This window comes from Vulpes lagopus, chromosome 5 (genome assembly GCF_018345385.1).
Source record: "Vulpes lagopus strain Blue_001 chromosome 5, ASM1834538v1, whole genome shotgun sequence".
Classification (NCBI taxonomy): domain Eukaryota; kingdom Metazoa; phylum Chordata; class Mammalia; order Carnivora; family Canidae; genus Vulpes; species Vulpes lagopus.
The window spans coordinates 121,984,407-121,999,530 of record NC_054828.1 but is presented as its reverse complement, the minus strand read 5'-3'; the positions used below and the strand labels follow the sequence as shown (position 1 = coordinate 121,999,530).

The 15,124-nt window shown below is 53.3% G+C and overlaps 1 protein-coding gene across 1 annotated transcript; it reads left to right on the top strand.

The window, feature by feature from the left end:
• Positions 1 to 6,366: 6,366 nt before the first annotated feature.
• Positions 6,367 to 14,349, top strand: MYCN (MYCN proto-oncogene, bHLH transcription factor). The gene is made up of 3 exons (XM_041757486.1): positions 6,367 to 6,505; positions 7,748 to 8,699; positions 10,877 to 14,349. The coding sequence occupies exons 2-3, from the start codon at positions 7,865 to 7,867 to the stop codon at positions 11,479 to 11,481; spliced, it is 1,440 nt and encodes a 479-aa protein (XP_041613420.1). The 5' UTR covers positions 6,367 to 6,505; positions 7,748 to 7,864; the 3' UTR covers positions 11,482 to 14,349.
• The last annotated feature ends 775 nt before the right edge of the window (positions 14,350 to 15,124 follow it).

Here is a 15,124-nt window from a genome sequence, read left to right as displayed (position 1 = left end):
GGGTTGATGGAGGGTTCACGGAGATACATGCCTTCCGCCCACAGCAGGCAGGCTGGGAAGGGGGAAGAGAACTAAGCCATTACTGCACCTGCATTATACACCAAGGACTTTATGGATGCTACCCCACTTAATCCTCATGAAATGCTAATTCATTTATTTATTAGATGGTATTTATTTGAGAGAGAGAGAAAAAGAGTGTGCACATGAGAGGAGGGTGGGGCTGAGGGAGAGGGAGACTCCCCACTGAGCAAGGAGACTGATGCGGGGCTCAATCCCAGGACCCTGAGATCATGACCTGAGCCAAAGACAGATGCTTAACTGACTGAGCCACCCAGGGGCTCCCATGAAATGCTCATTTAAAGATGAAGACATTAAGACTCAGAGTGGCTATCTGGATTACCCAGTCTAGCAGTGCTCACTGGCCCGTCTGGCTTCGGAGTTCGGTCCCTTCCACTATTCATGGCAGCAGATACGGTGCAAGGTGCCGGGTGAGGTGGGATCGGTTCCTTCTACTCAGGAGCAGCTAACCTTGAGAGGGGGGTTACACATAACAGGACCCCGATAAAGAACGCAAGTGGATTATGCAAGCTTGGCGGCAGGCTGTGTGCAATCGTGGAGACCTGTAGGGGAAAAGCTCTGCATTCCTTTCTGGAGTCTCCAGCTGATCTTTGAGGAAAGGATTTGAAGCAGAAAAGAAAGAGACTTTCTAGGCCAGAAGCAGCAGTTTCTGGATATGGACAGATAGAGGCTTATCATCGATCACTGTTTAAACACAAGGAAACTGAAAGGGCCCCTGGGCAGATATTCAGGTGGGCCTGGGTGGTCCTGGGAGTATAGGGCGTGTCATTAGCATCGGAGGAAATTGAAGTTAGCAAGAATCAATGGGCATATCAAGCATCTATTATGGAATCACCTGAAGAGGGGATCTGAAAACGTTGGTGGAGTTGGTGGTGTGGATGTACCCAAACTCATTCATGAAGACAGAGAAAGGAGTCCTGGGAAAGAGATGGGGAGTAGGAAGTTTCCCTTGTTCAGAGAGGCAATGCCAAGTGGATTCGCAGAGCGCATGTGCAGTGAGGACTCCTTGCAGCCCTCTGGGCTCCTTGGAAGACTGGGTTCCCCTCTGTACAAACCCTCCTCGAGCTTACAAAGGGGCAGCCTATTGCCCTCACGCATCACCATGGTGCGTGACCCTGAGCAACCCACCCGCCTCCCAGGACAGCATTCCCACCTTGCCTTTTCTTTCCCACGGGGAAAATCAGGTAAATGGAAATTTCAGTTCTACCACAGCGAGAACACCTTCTAGCCACGCAGTGCTTTGCAGTTTACAGAGCATTTTCACGCCCCCCAGTTTTGGGCTTTCCCCGGGGCTCTGTAATACACTCGGCCTGGAGAAGGCTTCCCAGGCCAAGTCACAGCCTGTTAGGGGGGTGCAAGGCCTGTCAGATACTTACTTCTCTTTTTCCAAATCTGTAAATTACCGGCATCCAGTGGGGATCATTTTTGTTTTAAACGTTAATTGTGCCAATAACACTCTCCACCCCAAAACCCCCTCGTTGCTGGATCTCAAATTTTCCATCAGCCTCAAAAGTCAAAAAAAAAAAAAAAATCTGTCCTGCCTTGGGCACATGCAACATCTTGTACTTTAAATGGCTTTGGCTGGCTTGATTCTAATCCTAATTAAACCAGTACCATTTTGTCCCATCTTCATCTCTTTGAACCCCCTCAGCTCACTTAGTTCAGCATCACTTTGGTCTGAAAGAATGCCAACCAGCCTGGGAAACGAAAGAGAACATGGGGAAATGACCTTACGCTTCATGAAAGGCTCCTTTACTTCCTCCCAAATGATGAGCTTAATGATTCACTTTCCTAGGGCGTAACAAAAATATTTTTTGGAAAAATATCCAAAATGAAAAATCAAATTTGCTCATAATACCACTGGTAAAAAAAAAAAATATATATATATATATGTATATATATATATATATACATAAAGTATAAAAGTAATAAGTATAAAATAAATTATAAAAATAAGTATAAAATAAAGTATAAAAGTAAGAGGAAAGTTTCTCCCTCTACCTGTCTGATTCCATTCTTCCAAATAAACTATTAACAACTTGTTGCACATTCCACCCAGTTGGTTGTTGGGTGTGTGTAGACATTATCTAAGTATGCATGTATTGAAACGCCAGATACATTGATCTATACCTTGCTTATTTCCCTTCTTAAGCACAGATATTTTCCTAGTCATTACCTATAGATCTAATGCATTATTTTTAATGGCTGCCTATTATTCTGCTACATGGATATATTATGATACAGTCAACCCTTCTCCTAATAGATGGGCATTATGTGTTTTCAGAATTTTTGTTACGAGGAAAAATCTTGCAACACGCATTCTTGTACATATATTTTTGTTTTATTCTGTCTTGTAAAATGGAAAGCTGGGATTGCTTTTACTCCTGGAGCTGGAAAACCAGCCCTTGGGGAGAAGCCCCCCACCCCCTCCTCAGCCTTGCCAACACTTGGGCCAATCTGCTAGACCAAAAAAATGTTAATCTCTTTGAGATTTAATTTGCATTTCCCTGACTAGTAGTGAAGCTGAGCATCTTTTCATATGTTTATGAACAATTTGCATTTCCTATGCAGTGAATTACCTACTCTTATTCTGGACTCCTACTACTATGAGGCTGTTTTTGCTATTCAATGCATAGGAGCTCTTTTAATACATGGGATATACCTTTTTATCTCTTACATATGAGGCAAGTATTTTCTATCACACTCTTGTCTTTTTTGACTTTGTTTAGGGTATATTTTAACTGTAAGTTTCAATTTGTATTGTAGTCAAATATATTCAGTTTTTCCTTCCTTGTTTCTGGGCTGTTTCTCTTAGAAAATACTCCAATCTCTATTTTCTTCTTATACTTTTATATTCTTACTTCTTTCTATTTAAATCTTCAATCCAGGCTTTGGATTTTCTTTTTTTCTTTTCTTTTCTTTTCTTTTTTTTGTTGTTTGTTTGCTTTTTGTCTTGCAATTGGGTAAGGCAGGGAGCTAGGTTGACTTTATTCCAAATGAAGAGTCAAGGATTTCATCAGCAAAAATTGATGCATGTTGTTGTTGTTGTTGTTGAAGGGACCCAGTGAAGTTCCTGGGAGAAGCTGGTCCCTGAAGCTGGGCCCAGCAGATCCTTGACTTATGATGCTGGGGGGAAGGAAATACCTAGATATTGTGGATCTCCTAGGCAGTCATGGGTTAGACCCTTCTGGATGTGTGTGTGGTTTGTTTTGTTTTCAATAAAGGGATTTGTAGACCAAAACATTCTTCTCCCACAAAATTCTCCTTATTTATAACCCTGATCCTGTGTATAACTCTATGCTATCCGTTGGTCTGCTTTAGGACTATATTCCTGAGTCCATGTTGAGCTCTTTGACTCATCTCTGTTCTGAGTTGGGACAGAGTAGATGCATTCTGAACCCAAACCTTGCCTTCGAAGCCATCTGAAGATTTTCTTAAGGTGCATTCACACGGCCTGAGAGTATTTGAATGTCTTAAAAAGAATGTGCAGGTTTTCTCTACAAGCGGGCTAGGAAGCAGCAGTAGCCAGGTTTCTCGGCCGACAAAGTCTTTTATCTTTCCATTTGCAAATGAAGGCACCAATAAATACTTGTTGAATTTTATCATTCTGTTAACCTTCAAATTCAGACTTGTCAGTAATTACTGGTTTGCATTAAAAGGAGGAGATTAGAGATTGAGGTCCTGGAAGGAGACCTGATTTGCTGGGAGGCATACAGAGTAAACGGGTCACTTGTCCCCCTGTCCCCTCTTCTGTTTTTTGTCAAGGGACAAAAGACTAATGGCATGGTGAAGGGCACAAGTCTGGCAAGAGGACAAGGCTGGGACTTTTAAACGTGGTGACAAGGGCCACCTTGGCCTATTTTAGCAGTCTTCCTCTCTTTTTGGTAAAATGGTATGGCAGGCTATTTTGAGTGTCTTTCCTGGGCACTGCTACTGCTGGGGACCCGAAGAAGGTTCCCTCTAACTGTTGCCAATAAACAGAAACCATCTTGGAAGAGGAGGCCGCCTTAGGACTCATTCAGGGATCTCTGCCTTGAACAAAATCATCAAGTACTTACTGTATACAGGTACTTTGCTTTGCCTTTGAGGATCCCTCCTCAGCAAAACAGACAAGGCCTCTCCTTCCGGAGCTCACAGGTCGAGTGAAGAAGGCAGAGCCCGTTTCCCCCCGGCAGCCTCATGGGGGAAGCAGGCATTAAGCAAACATTCCCAGGCATATATAATTACAAATGGCAGTAAGTGCTCGGAAGGAAAATCCAGGATGCTTGCAGAGAATACAGCAGGAGGGCTTGGTTTAGATTAGGGGGTTAGGGAAAAGCAGAAGTGGGGGTGTTAAAGGCTTTTGCAAAGGTGAAGTGTTTTACATTTGTGAAAGAAATAATAATAATAAAGGTGCTTGGAAGGGCAGCTCATCCTCATTCATGGGCCACTTCCTAGAACTCTGGGAATCTGCCTCTCTCTCCAGAATTATGTAGGCATCCAGGGTAAGGGCTGGAGGAGCCCTTCACAAATGCTAATATGTGAGCATTTTACAGGCTGCCCCCTGACCCTCTGCATCCTCATCTGTAACTAGTTTGAATGCTGAGGTGAATGGTCGGGGATGAGCTGCATTTCCAATTTGGGAAGAGGGAGGTGGAGCGGCTTTCGCACCCCAATGAGGGTGTGTGTGTGTGTGTGTGTGTGTGTGTGTGTATGGGGGGGGCAGGTTCCCCAACCCCAAACCACCTGGGGAATGTTTTACAAGGGAAAACCCATCTCGTGGTGTATCTGGTTGTTGAAGGGGGCTGCCCAGGGGACCCTAGGTTTTCTGGGGAGTTTCGGGGGTAGGGGCAATGATCTCTGATCCTCCCCCCTTCCCCCTATAAGATAGCTTGACCAGAATGAAATGAGGATTTCACAGTGGCGGTGGGATGAGAGGCCCATACGGCCGGCCAGGGGTCTTAACGTCCCCGGAAGCCTCCCGATCCGGGAGCATCAGTCACAGATGACACTCACACCAGGTGCTGGGCGCTGTTCTAAGCGCTTTTACCACGCTCTTTCCTCAAAACAACCCTATGACGTAAGCACTGTTGCCAACCCCAGCTTCACAAAGGAGGGAACCGAGGGACCCAGGGGCCAAGCAGCCAGGGCAGCTTTTCTTTTTGTCTCCAACATCCCGGGCTCCGGGGATCTGGAGCCGGGGTCCGGCCTCCAGGACGTGTGGACCACCCCTTGGATGTGTGAGCCTCGTCGGCCTCCCCAGAATTGGGGGAAATCACTAGTTTTGAAAAGGCGAACTTGGGGGCCCGCGGGGACGGGTGTCCCGCTCCTTCCCGGCGGAGGCCGCGGGGCGGGGTGGGGGCGGGGGCGGGGGCGGCCTGGGTGACCGCGGGGCGGGGGCGGGGCGGGGCGGGGGCGGCCCCGCTGCAGCCCCCACGCCCGGCCCCGCTGCAGCCCCCACGCCCGGCCCCGCAGCCCCGCAGCCCCGCTTTCTGCTCGGTGTCCGCGAGGTGTCGCCTTCGGCCGAAGAAACCACCGCGGCGCCACCCTCGTAGCCCGAAGTTATTTATTTATTTTCAAACAAGGGGGGCGCCCCTCTCCTTTTCCATTTAAAACTAGCAACATCCTGCGGTCTGGTTCCTAAATGGGCGCGTCCTCCTCCTCCTCCTCCTCCTCCTCCTCCTCCTCCTCGGGGCCTGCACCCCTCGGCCCGCCTCCCCTCCGGATCGCACCCCAGCAACCCCACCGCCGGGCCCCTCCACCTCGGCGTCGCGCTCAGCCCAACACAAACGCCGTCGAGGGCGGGGGCTGGGTTGGGAGCCTCGGCTTCCCCCGCCACCCCCCTCCCGTCCCCCGCCGCCCCCCGTACACACCCCCGGAGCCCTCCGGAAAAAAAAAAAAAATTTAATGCCAAGCAATTGCCAGGCCCGCGGGGTGGGTGCTGCATTGCAACGCGCGGCGCGCAGCTGGTTCGCAGAGTGCGCCGGGTGCAAGCCCGGGGGTCTAAAAGCGAGGGAGGAGCACACCCCGGGCTTTCCCAGCTTTGCAGCCTCCTCTCTGCAAAGAAGAAAAGCAAGTGGCTTTTGGCGCGAAAGCCTTGGCGCCTCCCCTGATTTTTATGGAAATCAAGAGGGCGGGGTAAAGCCGCTCTCCTCTGCCTCTCTCCCTCCCCCTTGTCTGTGCCGCAGCCCCCTTCTCTCCCCGCCCCCCGGGTGTGTCAGATTTTTCAGTTAATAATATCCCCCGAGCTTCAAAGCGCAGCCAGTGACAGTCATCTGTCTGGACGCGCTGGGTGGATGCGGGGGGCTCCTGGGAACTGGGCTGGAGCCGAGCTCGCGCTAGCCAGGCGCAAGCGCGCACGGACCGCGGCCACCGAGCGCCGCCACCCCCGGGCCGCCCGGGCACCCCCGCGCAGGACCGCCGCCGGGTCCCCGGCAGCCGGCGGGAGGTAAGGAGCGGGGGCGGGCGGGGGGGGGGTGGCGGTTTGCAAACTGCCCCGCGCCCCCAGCCCCGGACGGGATCGCGGCTCGCGCACCGGGCGCTCCAGTACCCTCGGGGGACTGCTGCTGCTTCCGAAACAAAACCATCTCGGGGTTTTCCCTGAAAAGCCAGTTCCAGCCCCGGAGGCACCCCGGGTGGAAGAGACCCGCCCTAATCCTTTTTACAGCCTTTGCCGGGGGGTGGTGGTGGTGTAATGGCTTCATCGGGAAGAAATTCGCCCTTCTCTGGAAGGCGCATCGGTGTTGAGCTGACGCGGAGCCGGTGCGTCTCCACCCGAAGCTGAGGTTCTCCGAAGGGTGCCCCTGGAGGGAGAAGGGGTGGGGGGGTGAGGCTAGGGCGAGGCCGCCGCGGTGGTAATCTGGGTCACGTCTGCTCCAGCCCCCTGGAGACGCGGCTGTCCTGGCCGCCGTGCACATTCCCGGGAACTGGGGTTCGGGCGCTCCCCTCTCCCAGGAAGACGACGTTGTTGGGGGCTCGGAAGAGTGGGGGTGGGGTTAGAGAGGTTCAAAATAGGCTCTTGGCAGGACTCCCCTGCAGCGGACGGACTGCTGGGGGGCGTCTGCTCTAATCTGGGACGTGGGGGGCGGCGGGGGGGGGGCGGTGTGTGGGTTTGGGTGCCCGTCGTCGGTCCGGGTCTAAGAGAAAGGCGTTTTCCCTTTGCAAAGTTTCCGAAACCCCCCGCTCTCTTTTGCACTCCCGAGGTTGCAATTTTACAAAGGAGGGATTGAGGGTACTCGAGATCTCCTTCCCGGTAGCTGGGTTGGAGCCCTGGGGCTTCCTCTGAGCAGCGGGACCTCCGCGGTGCAGCCGGGTTGTCGGGGAGCTGGAGGGAGCTGGAGCGAGCTGGGAGTCTGCAGCCCGGAGCAGCCCCCTCCCCCGCGGCACTGCCGAGTGTGAATGAAATGGCAGTTTCCAAAGTTGCAGAGCCACGCCACCACCCCCCGCATCTGCATGCCCCCTCCCACCCCCTGTCGTAGACAGCTTGTACACAAAAGGAGGGAGGGAGCGAGCGGGCGAGAGCCAGAACTTCCTCCACCTTGGGGAGCGCCAGGCGGGGTGGGGGGGCCTGCCGGGGAGGCCGAGGAGCCGGGTGCGAGGGGCGCCCCTGCCCGCCCCCGCCCCCGCGCCGCGCCCCGCCCCCGGCCCGCTCCGCTCGCCCACCCTCTCCCGGTGTGTCTGTCCGTTGCAGTGTCGGAGATCGGCGCGGGCCCCCGCCCCCCGCGCCCCCCACGGGAAGGAAGCACCCCCCTAGCCAAAAGGAGCGGAGCGGAAAGCAGCGCCCATTCGCCGGCCGGGAGGCGAGCCGATGCCGAGCTGCACCGCGTCCACCATGCCGGGCATGATCTGCAAGAACCCGGACCTGGAGTTTGACTCGCTGCAGCCCTGCTTCTACCCCGACGAGGATGACTTCTACTTCGGCGGCCCCGACTCGACGCCCCCGGGGGAGGACATCTGGAAGAAGTTCGAGCTGCTGCCCACGCCCCCGCTGTCGCCCAGCCGTGCCTTCCCCGAGCACAGCCCCGAGCCCCCGAACTGGGCCACCGAGATGCTGCTGCCCGAGGCCGACCTGTGGGGCAACCCGGCCGAGGAGGACGCGTTCGGCCTGGGGGGCCTGGGCGGCCTCACCCCCAACCCGGTCATCCTGCAGGACTGCATGTGGAGCGGCTTCTCCGCGCGCGAGAAGCTGGAGCGCGCCGTGAGCGAGAAGCTGCAGCACGGCCGGGGGCCGCCGACCGCCGGCCCCGCAGCCCCGGGCCCGGGAGCGGGCGCCGCCAGCCCTGCGGGCCGCGGGCACTGCGCGGCGGCGGGGGCGGGGGCCGGGGCCGGGGCCGGGGCCGGGGCGGGGGCGGGGCGCGCCGGGGCCGGGGCCGGGGCCGCGCTGCCCGCCGAGCTCGCCCACCCGGCCGCCGAGTGCGTGGACCCCGCCGTCGTCTTCCCCTTCCCGGTGAACAAGCGCGAGCCCGCGCCCGCCGCTCCGGCCGGGGCCCCTGCCGCGGGGGCCGCGGGGGCCTCGGGGGCGGGCGCCGCAGCCTCGGCCTGCGCCCCTGCGCCCGCGCCCCCGCGCCCCGGCGGCCGCCCGGCCAGCGGCGGGGACCACAAGGCCCTGAGCACCTCCGGAGAGGACACCCTGAGCGACTCAGGTGAGGCCCGTGCTGCCCCGGGGCCCCGCGGCCGGAGTCGCGCTCCCTTTGTTACTCGGGTCCGGGGGGTCCGGGGGGCTCCTCGCAGGCAGTGCGGGCGGCGGGGGTCGCGTTCCTCCAGGCCGAGCCCCGGGATGACGAGCCGAGGGGCAGCGGCAGCCGCCGGGAGGGTGACCCCAGGCGCACCTTGGCCCAAGTTCCCTGCACCCTGCGGCCCCCGCCCCGCACCCCTGCGCTGCAGCGGGTCTGAGGGATGCGACTGGCAGAAGTTGGGGGGCTCAGGCCCGCAGCGGTGCAGGGCCGGCGCCGGGTTGCGTTTTGGGGGCAGAAACCTGTTAGCACGGGGTGGAGAGGGGGCCGCCTCCGGGTCAGGGGAGGGCAGACGCGGGGAGGAGACACAAAGGCGGCGCAAAATGCCTTGGAGGGCGCAGGAAGGTAGGGGAGCACAGATGGCTCCTGCCGGTTTTCTTTATTTATTTTTCTCGAGCCTGGGTCGTCTTCCCCGCCCTCGGTGGGTGGGGGGCTGTTTGCTCCTGGTCGGTGGCCAGCAGGCGGCGGTGTGCTGGCCGGCGGCCGGCGGAGGATCCGCGGGCCCGGGGTGCTGGGCGCACCCCCCCTCCGCCCAGCAGCTGGTGGCAAGCACAGCGGCGGTTCTGGCCCTTCTCAAGGGGTCTGCCTCTTTACGGGGTGCAGTGCGAACTGGGTCCGGTTTTGTCCCTGGCGAGGGCTGCAGGACTGATTGCAGATGTAGGTGGTTTGTGACCCGGTGCCCTTCACGGTGAGGGCGGGCCCTTAGGCCCTCCGGGAAGGCGCACACCCTGGAAGCCCCCATCGGTTGGTTCTATTGTGTGCCCACGTCTGCCTTACACGGTAGGGTTGGGTTGAAAAAACCCTGACTCTGCCTGGGACTTTGGAGGTAAAGAACTCTGTCCAAACACTTGAGTAGCCCTTGAGCTGGCAGTCGGGAGCTGGGGCCCCACGGGATCTTGAAAACCAGGGTTCTCAGAAGGCAGGTGGCTGAAAAGCCTAAATTTCCTTGAGGGCCGAGGATGGATCCATCGGAGGCTCCTGGAAGGAAACTTGGTGATAAGCCTTCGGTTGGAATCGGGTCTGTCCCTTTAATGTCTGTGCCTTGACAGCTCTGGGTGAGGAAGCACTTCCTTCCAACAGCTGTCTTCTTGGCAGAAAACCAAAACATTGGCTTAAAGGGACCCACAGACTGGAACAGCCTCACATTTCGGCTTTAGAACAAATCCCACAATTGTTCAGCTTTCCGGCCCCCTTCAGATCAAGCAGAAGATGTGTTTTGATTTTCATGCTTGCGTTTTAAACCATAATTTTCGATCCCAGCGAGGTAGTAAAGGAGGGATGGGGTGGGGGGTGGGGGTCGGGAATGCAGACACGACGCGACAGGTTTTTTGGTTACTGTTATTGCCGGGGACTCTGGGGAAGAGGCGCCCCCACTTTGGGGTTCAGAGTTCCTGTGGATTCTGGCTTCGTGGTTAGGATTTGGTCTTTGTTAGATGAACACCTGCTTACTGCGTGCAACTCAGGTTTACGGCAGGCAGATTATTTTTCTGCCTTAGTCCATTAAACTGCCTTAAACGGCCCTTCACGCTTCAGGACTGGAGATCAAATTCAACTATGTGTCAGTTGCTAAGCGAGGTTCCTAAAATGGGGGTCCTCCGTGTTTAGGTGTGGAGATAGAAATGGGAGCGAGTCTCTGGGAAAAACTAGCGATGAGCAGAGCTTCCCGTTTGCTGAGCGTCTACCTGCGAGGCCCGGTTCTTTACGTGTTACCTGTCCAACTCCAGAAGCCTGTGCTGTATTATCCCCATTGAAACCGAGGCTTCAAGTTTAAATAACTCGCCCGGGGTCCCATAACTAGTGTGTGTGTGTGTGATGGGAGTCCGATTCTTCCCAGCCCCAAAGCCTAGGCTGATGTTGTTGCCACCTGCTGAAGTCTTGAGCGGAGGCTGAAAGGTCTAGGAGCGTGGGCAAGGTGGAATTTCCAGATGTACTTCATTTCCGAGCCGACCGGTAGCATCCTGTCCACATCTGTGCGGGCGGATTGGCGATGCTTGCTAGCCGGGCCGGCACCTGCCCTAAGAGACGGTAGAGGTCGGGGTAAGTCCCTGTGTGTCTGACCAAAAGAATGACTCCCATCTTGTTCCCAGATGACGAAGATGACGAGGAGGAAGACGAGGAGGAGGAAATTGACGTGGTGACCGTGGAGAAGCGGCGGTCCTCCTCCCACAGCAAGGCGGTCACCACCTTCACCATCACTGTGCGCCCCAAGAACGCCGCCCTCGGCCCGGGGAGGGCGCAGTCGGGTGAGCTGATCCTCAAACGCTGTGTCCCCATCCACCAGCAGCACAACTACGCCGCCCCCTCTCCGTACGTGGAGAGCGAGGATGTGCCACCCCAGAAGAAGATCAAGAGCGAAGCATCGCCCCGTCCCCTCAAGAGTGTCATCCCCCCGAAGGCCAAGAGCTTGAGTCCCCGCAACTCCGACTCTGAGGACAGCGAGCGGCGCCGCAACCACAACATTCTGGAACGCCAGCGCCGAAATGACCTGCGCTCCAGCTTCCTCACGCTCAGGGACCACGTGCCAGAGCTGGTGAAGAACGAGAAGGCCGCCAAGGTGGTCATTTTGAAAAAGGCCACCGAGTACGTCCACTCCCTGCAGGCCGAGGAGCAGCAGCTTTTGCTGGAGAAGGAGAAGTTGCAGGCAAGACAGCAGCAGTTGCTAAAGAAAATTGAACACGCGCGGACTTGCTAAACGTCTCTCGGAACCGGACAGTCACTCTGCCACTTTGCACATTTTGATTTTTTTTTTTTTTTAAACAAACATTGTGTTGACATTAAGAATGTTGGTTTACTTTCAAATCGGTCCCCCCCTCCCCTGAGTTTGGATCTGGGTGGGGAGCAGGACCTCCGGAGAGGGCCGGCCTGATGGGATGCTGGGTGGCCCTTCGCGCTTTCCCCTCCGTGTCCCCTCCGAGACCGCGGTCGAAGTTCATGACAGTCGGGAGCCTCTGGGCTGTTGAAGTCACCTTGTTGGTTCCAAGTTTCCAAACAACAGAAAAGTCATTCCTTTTTAAAATGGTGCTTAAGTTCCAGCAGATGTCACAGAAGGGGTTTGCCATTTGATAACCCCTGGGGAACATTTCTGTAAATACCATTGACACACCCGCCTTTTGTATACGTCCTGGGTAATGAGAGGTGGCTTTTGCGGCCAGTATTAGACTGGAAGTTCATACCTAAGTACTGTAATACCTCAATGTTTGAGGAGCATGTTTTGTATACAAATATATTGTTAATCTCTGTTATGTACTGTACTAATTCTTACACTGCCTGTATACTTTAGTATGATGCTGATACATAACTAAATTTGATACTTATATTTTCGTATGAAAATGAGTTGTGAAAGTTTTGAGTAGATATTACTTTATCACTTTTTGAACTAAGAAACTTTTGTAAAGAAATTTACTATATATATATGCCTTTTTCCTAGCCTGTTTCTTCCTGTTAATGTATTTGTTCATGTTTGGTGCATAGAACTGGGTAAATGCAAAGTTCTGTGTTTAATTTCTTCAAAATGTATATATTTAGTGCTGCATCTTATAGCACTTTGAAATACCTCATGTTTATGAAAATAAATAGCAATTAAATGATGAAACTTCCCCCCCCCCCCCTTAATAGCACTAGTTAAACTCTATCCCCTCTATCTGTTGAGTATAAGTGGTACAGAAGTTTTGGAGGGACCTTGGGCTCCCTGGGCAGCCCTTTTATATCTGTGCAGCCCCAGCTGGGGAGGGGCCACTCTTCCCACTCCGACGGTGTGGAGGGAACGGTTTAGGAAAGTGAAGGTATTTCTTCCAGATTACACAGAATGGAGACAGTATTTGTGACTCTGCGTTCTAACAATTAGCATTCAAAGCACTTTCATATGTTGGCCTTTTAAAGGAATTAAGCTCAGACACCAGTCTTGGTCAACTCTTTAGAGTGAGAAGTAGAATCAAGACATGGGGCTGTGAAACTGCCTATATTGGTGATATTTATTCCATTGATGGATGGCTTTATAAGCTCATGTAGCTTGTCTCCAAGAACATATTCTTCGGAATGCACCAGGATTTAAGGTTCTGATTTTGGCACTGTAGCAGAATAAAAAACAATGAAGTTGGTCCCTCCCCTGAAGAAGCGCTCAATCTTATGCACAAAAAGAACTCCTTGAAGCAATAGTTGTGTGACCCAGATCAAGTGTCCTGTCCCTTAAGGAGAGACACTGGGGCATGTATAGCTCTGTTGATTTCACACAAGTATTTGAGCTGCCCTGTGGAAGCAGGATTAACCTTTGTGGGCTCTGGAGGACAGCCAGGGTCAATGGGATGGAGGGAGGCACAATTCAGTTAGAAGGAATTTCTGAGTTTCCCTAATAGGTGTTACCTTTGCTTCTGAGGCAATTAGGTTATCCTAACAGAAAGTTTACAAATAACCTACCTCTGGGGTGAAAAGTAGCACAGGGTCATGTGTCTAAGGTTTCATTCATCGAAATTTAGCTCTGAACTGAAGAAGGCCTCTGCTTTGTCAGTGATGATAATGCTTGTCTTGGTCTCCTGGCTTGTGAGAGGTGGGGATGAGAGAATCCAGGTCGTAGGAGTCCCTGTCTGCTTCAGTTATTGTATGAAGGCCAGTGGGGAATTAGAACTCCGGTCCTCAGCTCAGTTTATAGCCATAAACCCTAAAGCTCTGAGGTTGGCGATACTGCTTTGGACACTGATGGTCAGAGAGTGTTGAGAATCATGAGAATCCTGTTCAGTCTCTCCACTTGCCCCCACCCCACACTAGAAAATCATGAAACTTTGAAAGTCCTTTTAGAATTGTCATTCCAAAAGACTTCCCTGTCCTTTTGCATTTTACAGGCCCCAATCACTCTGCAGCCTCTGCACCTTGTTTGTGTATCCATAAGCCAAAAGAAAGTTAAGTGACCTCAGAGTCAGAGATTTTTTTCAAAAGATTATTTTAGAAAGAGTAGGCCTGTATGTGGGTAAGTGGGTGGAAAGGGGGAGGGAGAGAATCTTCAAGCAGACTCCCCACTGAGTGAGGAAACCAATGCCATGAGATCAGGACCTGAGCTGAAACCAAAAGTTGGACACTTAATGGATTGTGCCCCCCCAGGCATCCCGAAGTCTTTGAGATCCTTAAAGCTCAGTTCAATCACCCCAGTTTCTCTATTTCTGGGGCCATAAGGGGACTACTAGGTATTTGGATGAGATAGAACTTTAGCCATGGAAAAAGGAAAACTTGTGATGAATTAGGCTCTAAATTATTTCTTATCAATGGCTCTGTTTTTGCTCTGGCTGCTGGGAAGCTCAGAGGCCCATTCTGTGCTCTCATTCTATGTATCTGCTTCCTATCCTCTCTTTTCTTCCAAAGCCTCTCATCTCTTCTTTTTCGTTGTTACTTTAACCATTCCTTTTATGTCCTTTATTTTGTTACATAAAGGAGAACTTTATGCATTAGGTGAATCATAAATGTGTGCTATAATATTAAAACTAAGGTGAAAAGCCACTCCTTTGCCTTTCCTGGACCAGCTGAGGGAAAGTGTCACCCAATTTCGTGCTGCAATTATCTATAAAGTAATTGCTCTACATGAGTTAGGTCAATAAATCCTAGGACTTCAATGTAGCCTAGAGATCATCTCATTGAGTTATTTTATAGAATGGGGTCGTGGGGTCTATTTTATAGAATGACTCCAGGAATGGAGCCCGGTCTCTGGATGCTCAGTGCCATATTCTTTCCATGGTGTTGGCTTTCCCACTGCTTACCCTGTTGCCTCCCTACCGCAGACCGCTGACCCTGACCTGTCCATCCACCTACAGCATGTCTCTTTTCTTTCTTTGTAAAGATTTTATTCATTTATTTGAGAGAGCACAAGTAGGGGGAGCCCCAGACAGGGGCAGAGGGAGAAGCAGACCCCACTGAGCAGAGAGCCCGACATTGGGCTCAATCCCAGGGACCTGAGATCATGACCTGAGCTGAAGTCAGATGCTGAACTGACTGAGCCACCCAGGCGCCCCTAGCATGTTTCTGTATTAATCCTAGATGATTGACTCCACATAAAAACGTCCAATAGCCTTCCCCCATGTAGCAGATAAAGTCCAAATCCTTCAGCCTGGCACATGAGGCTGCTCTGCCCCCTGGGTCAGTAGCCCAGTCACCCTCTGCCCCTCCACAGATGCTCTTGCTCCAGCCATGCCAGACTGGGTACTTTCTTACCTCCTGACTTATTTCAGCACCTTCTCTCCTCCTGGGTTAACCAGTTACTGTTTATTGAAATCCTTCTGAACCTCGAGTGGCAAGCACAATGTCATCTTTTTCCAGTGCTCTTTCTCATGCCCCCCCGGTAGGCCTCCTCCAGC

Excerpts from the sequence above, each read along its gene's own strand:
- MYCN (XM_041757486.1), top strand. The coding sequence starts at position 7,865 with ATGCCGAGCTGCACCGCGTCCACCATGCCGGGCATGATCTGCAAGAAC. Across the intron at positions 8,700-10,876 it reads GGACACCCTGAGCGACTCAG|ATGACGAAGATGACGAGGAG; the intron begins GTGAGGCCCGTG and ends TCTTGTTCCCAG.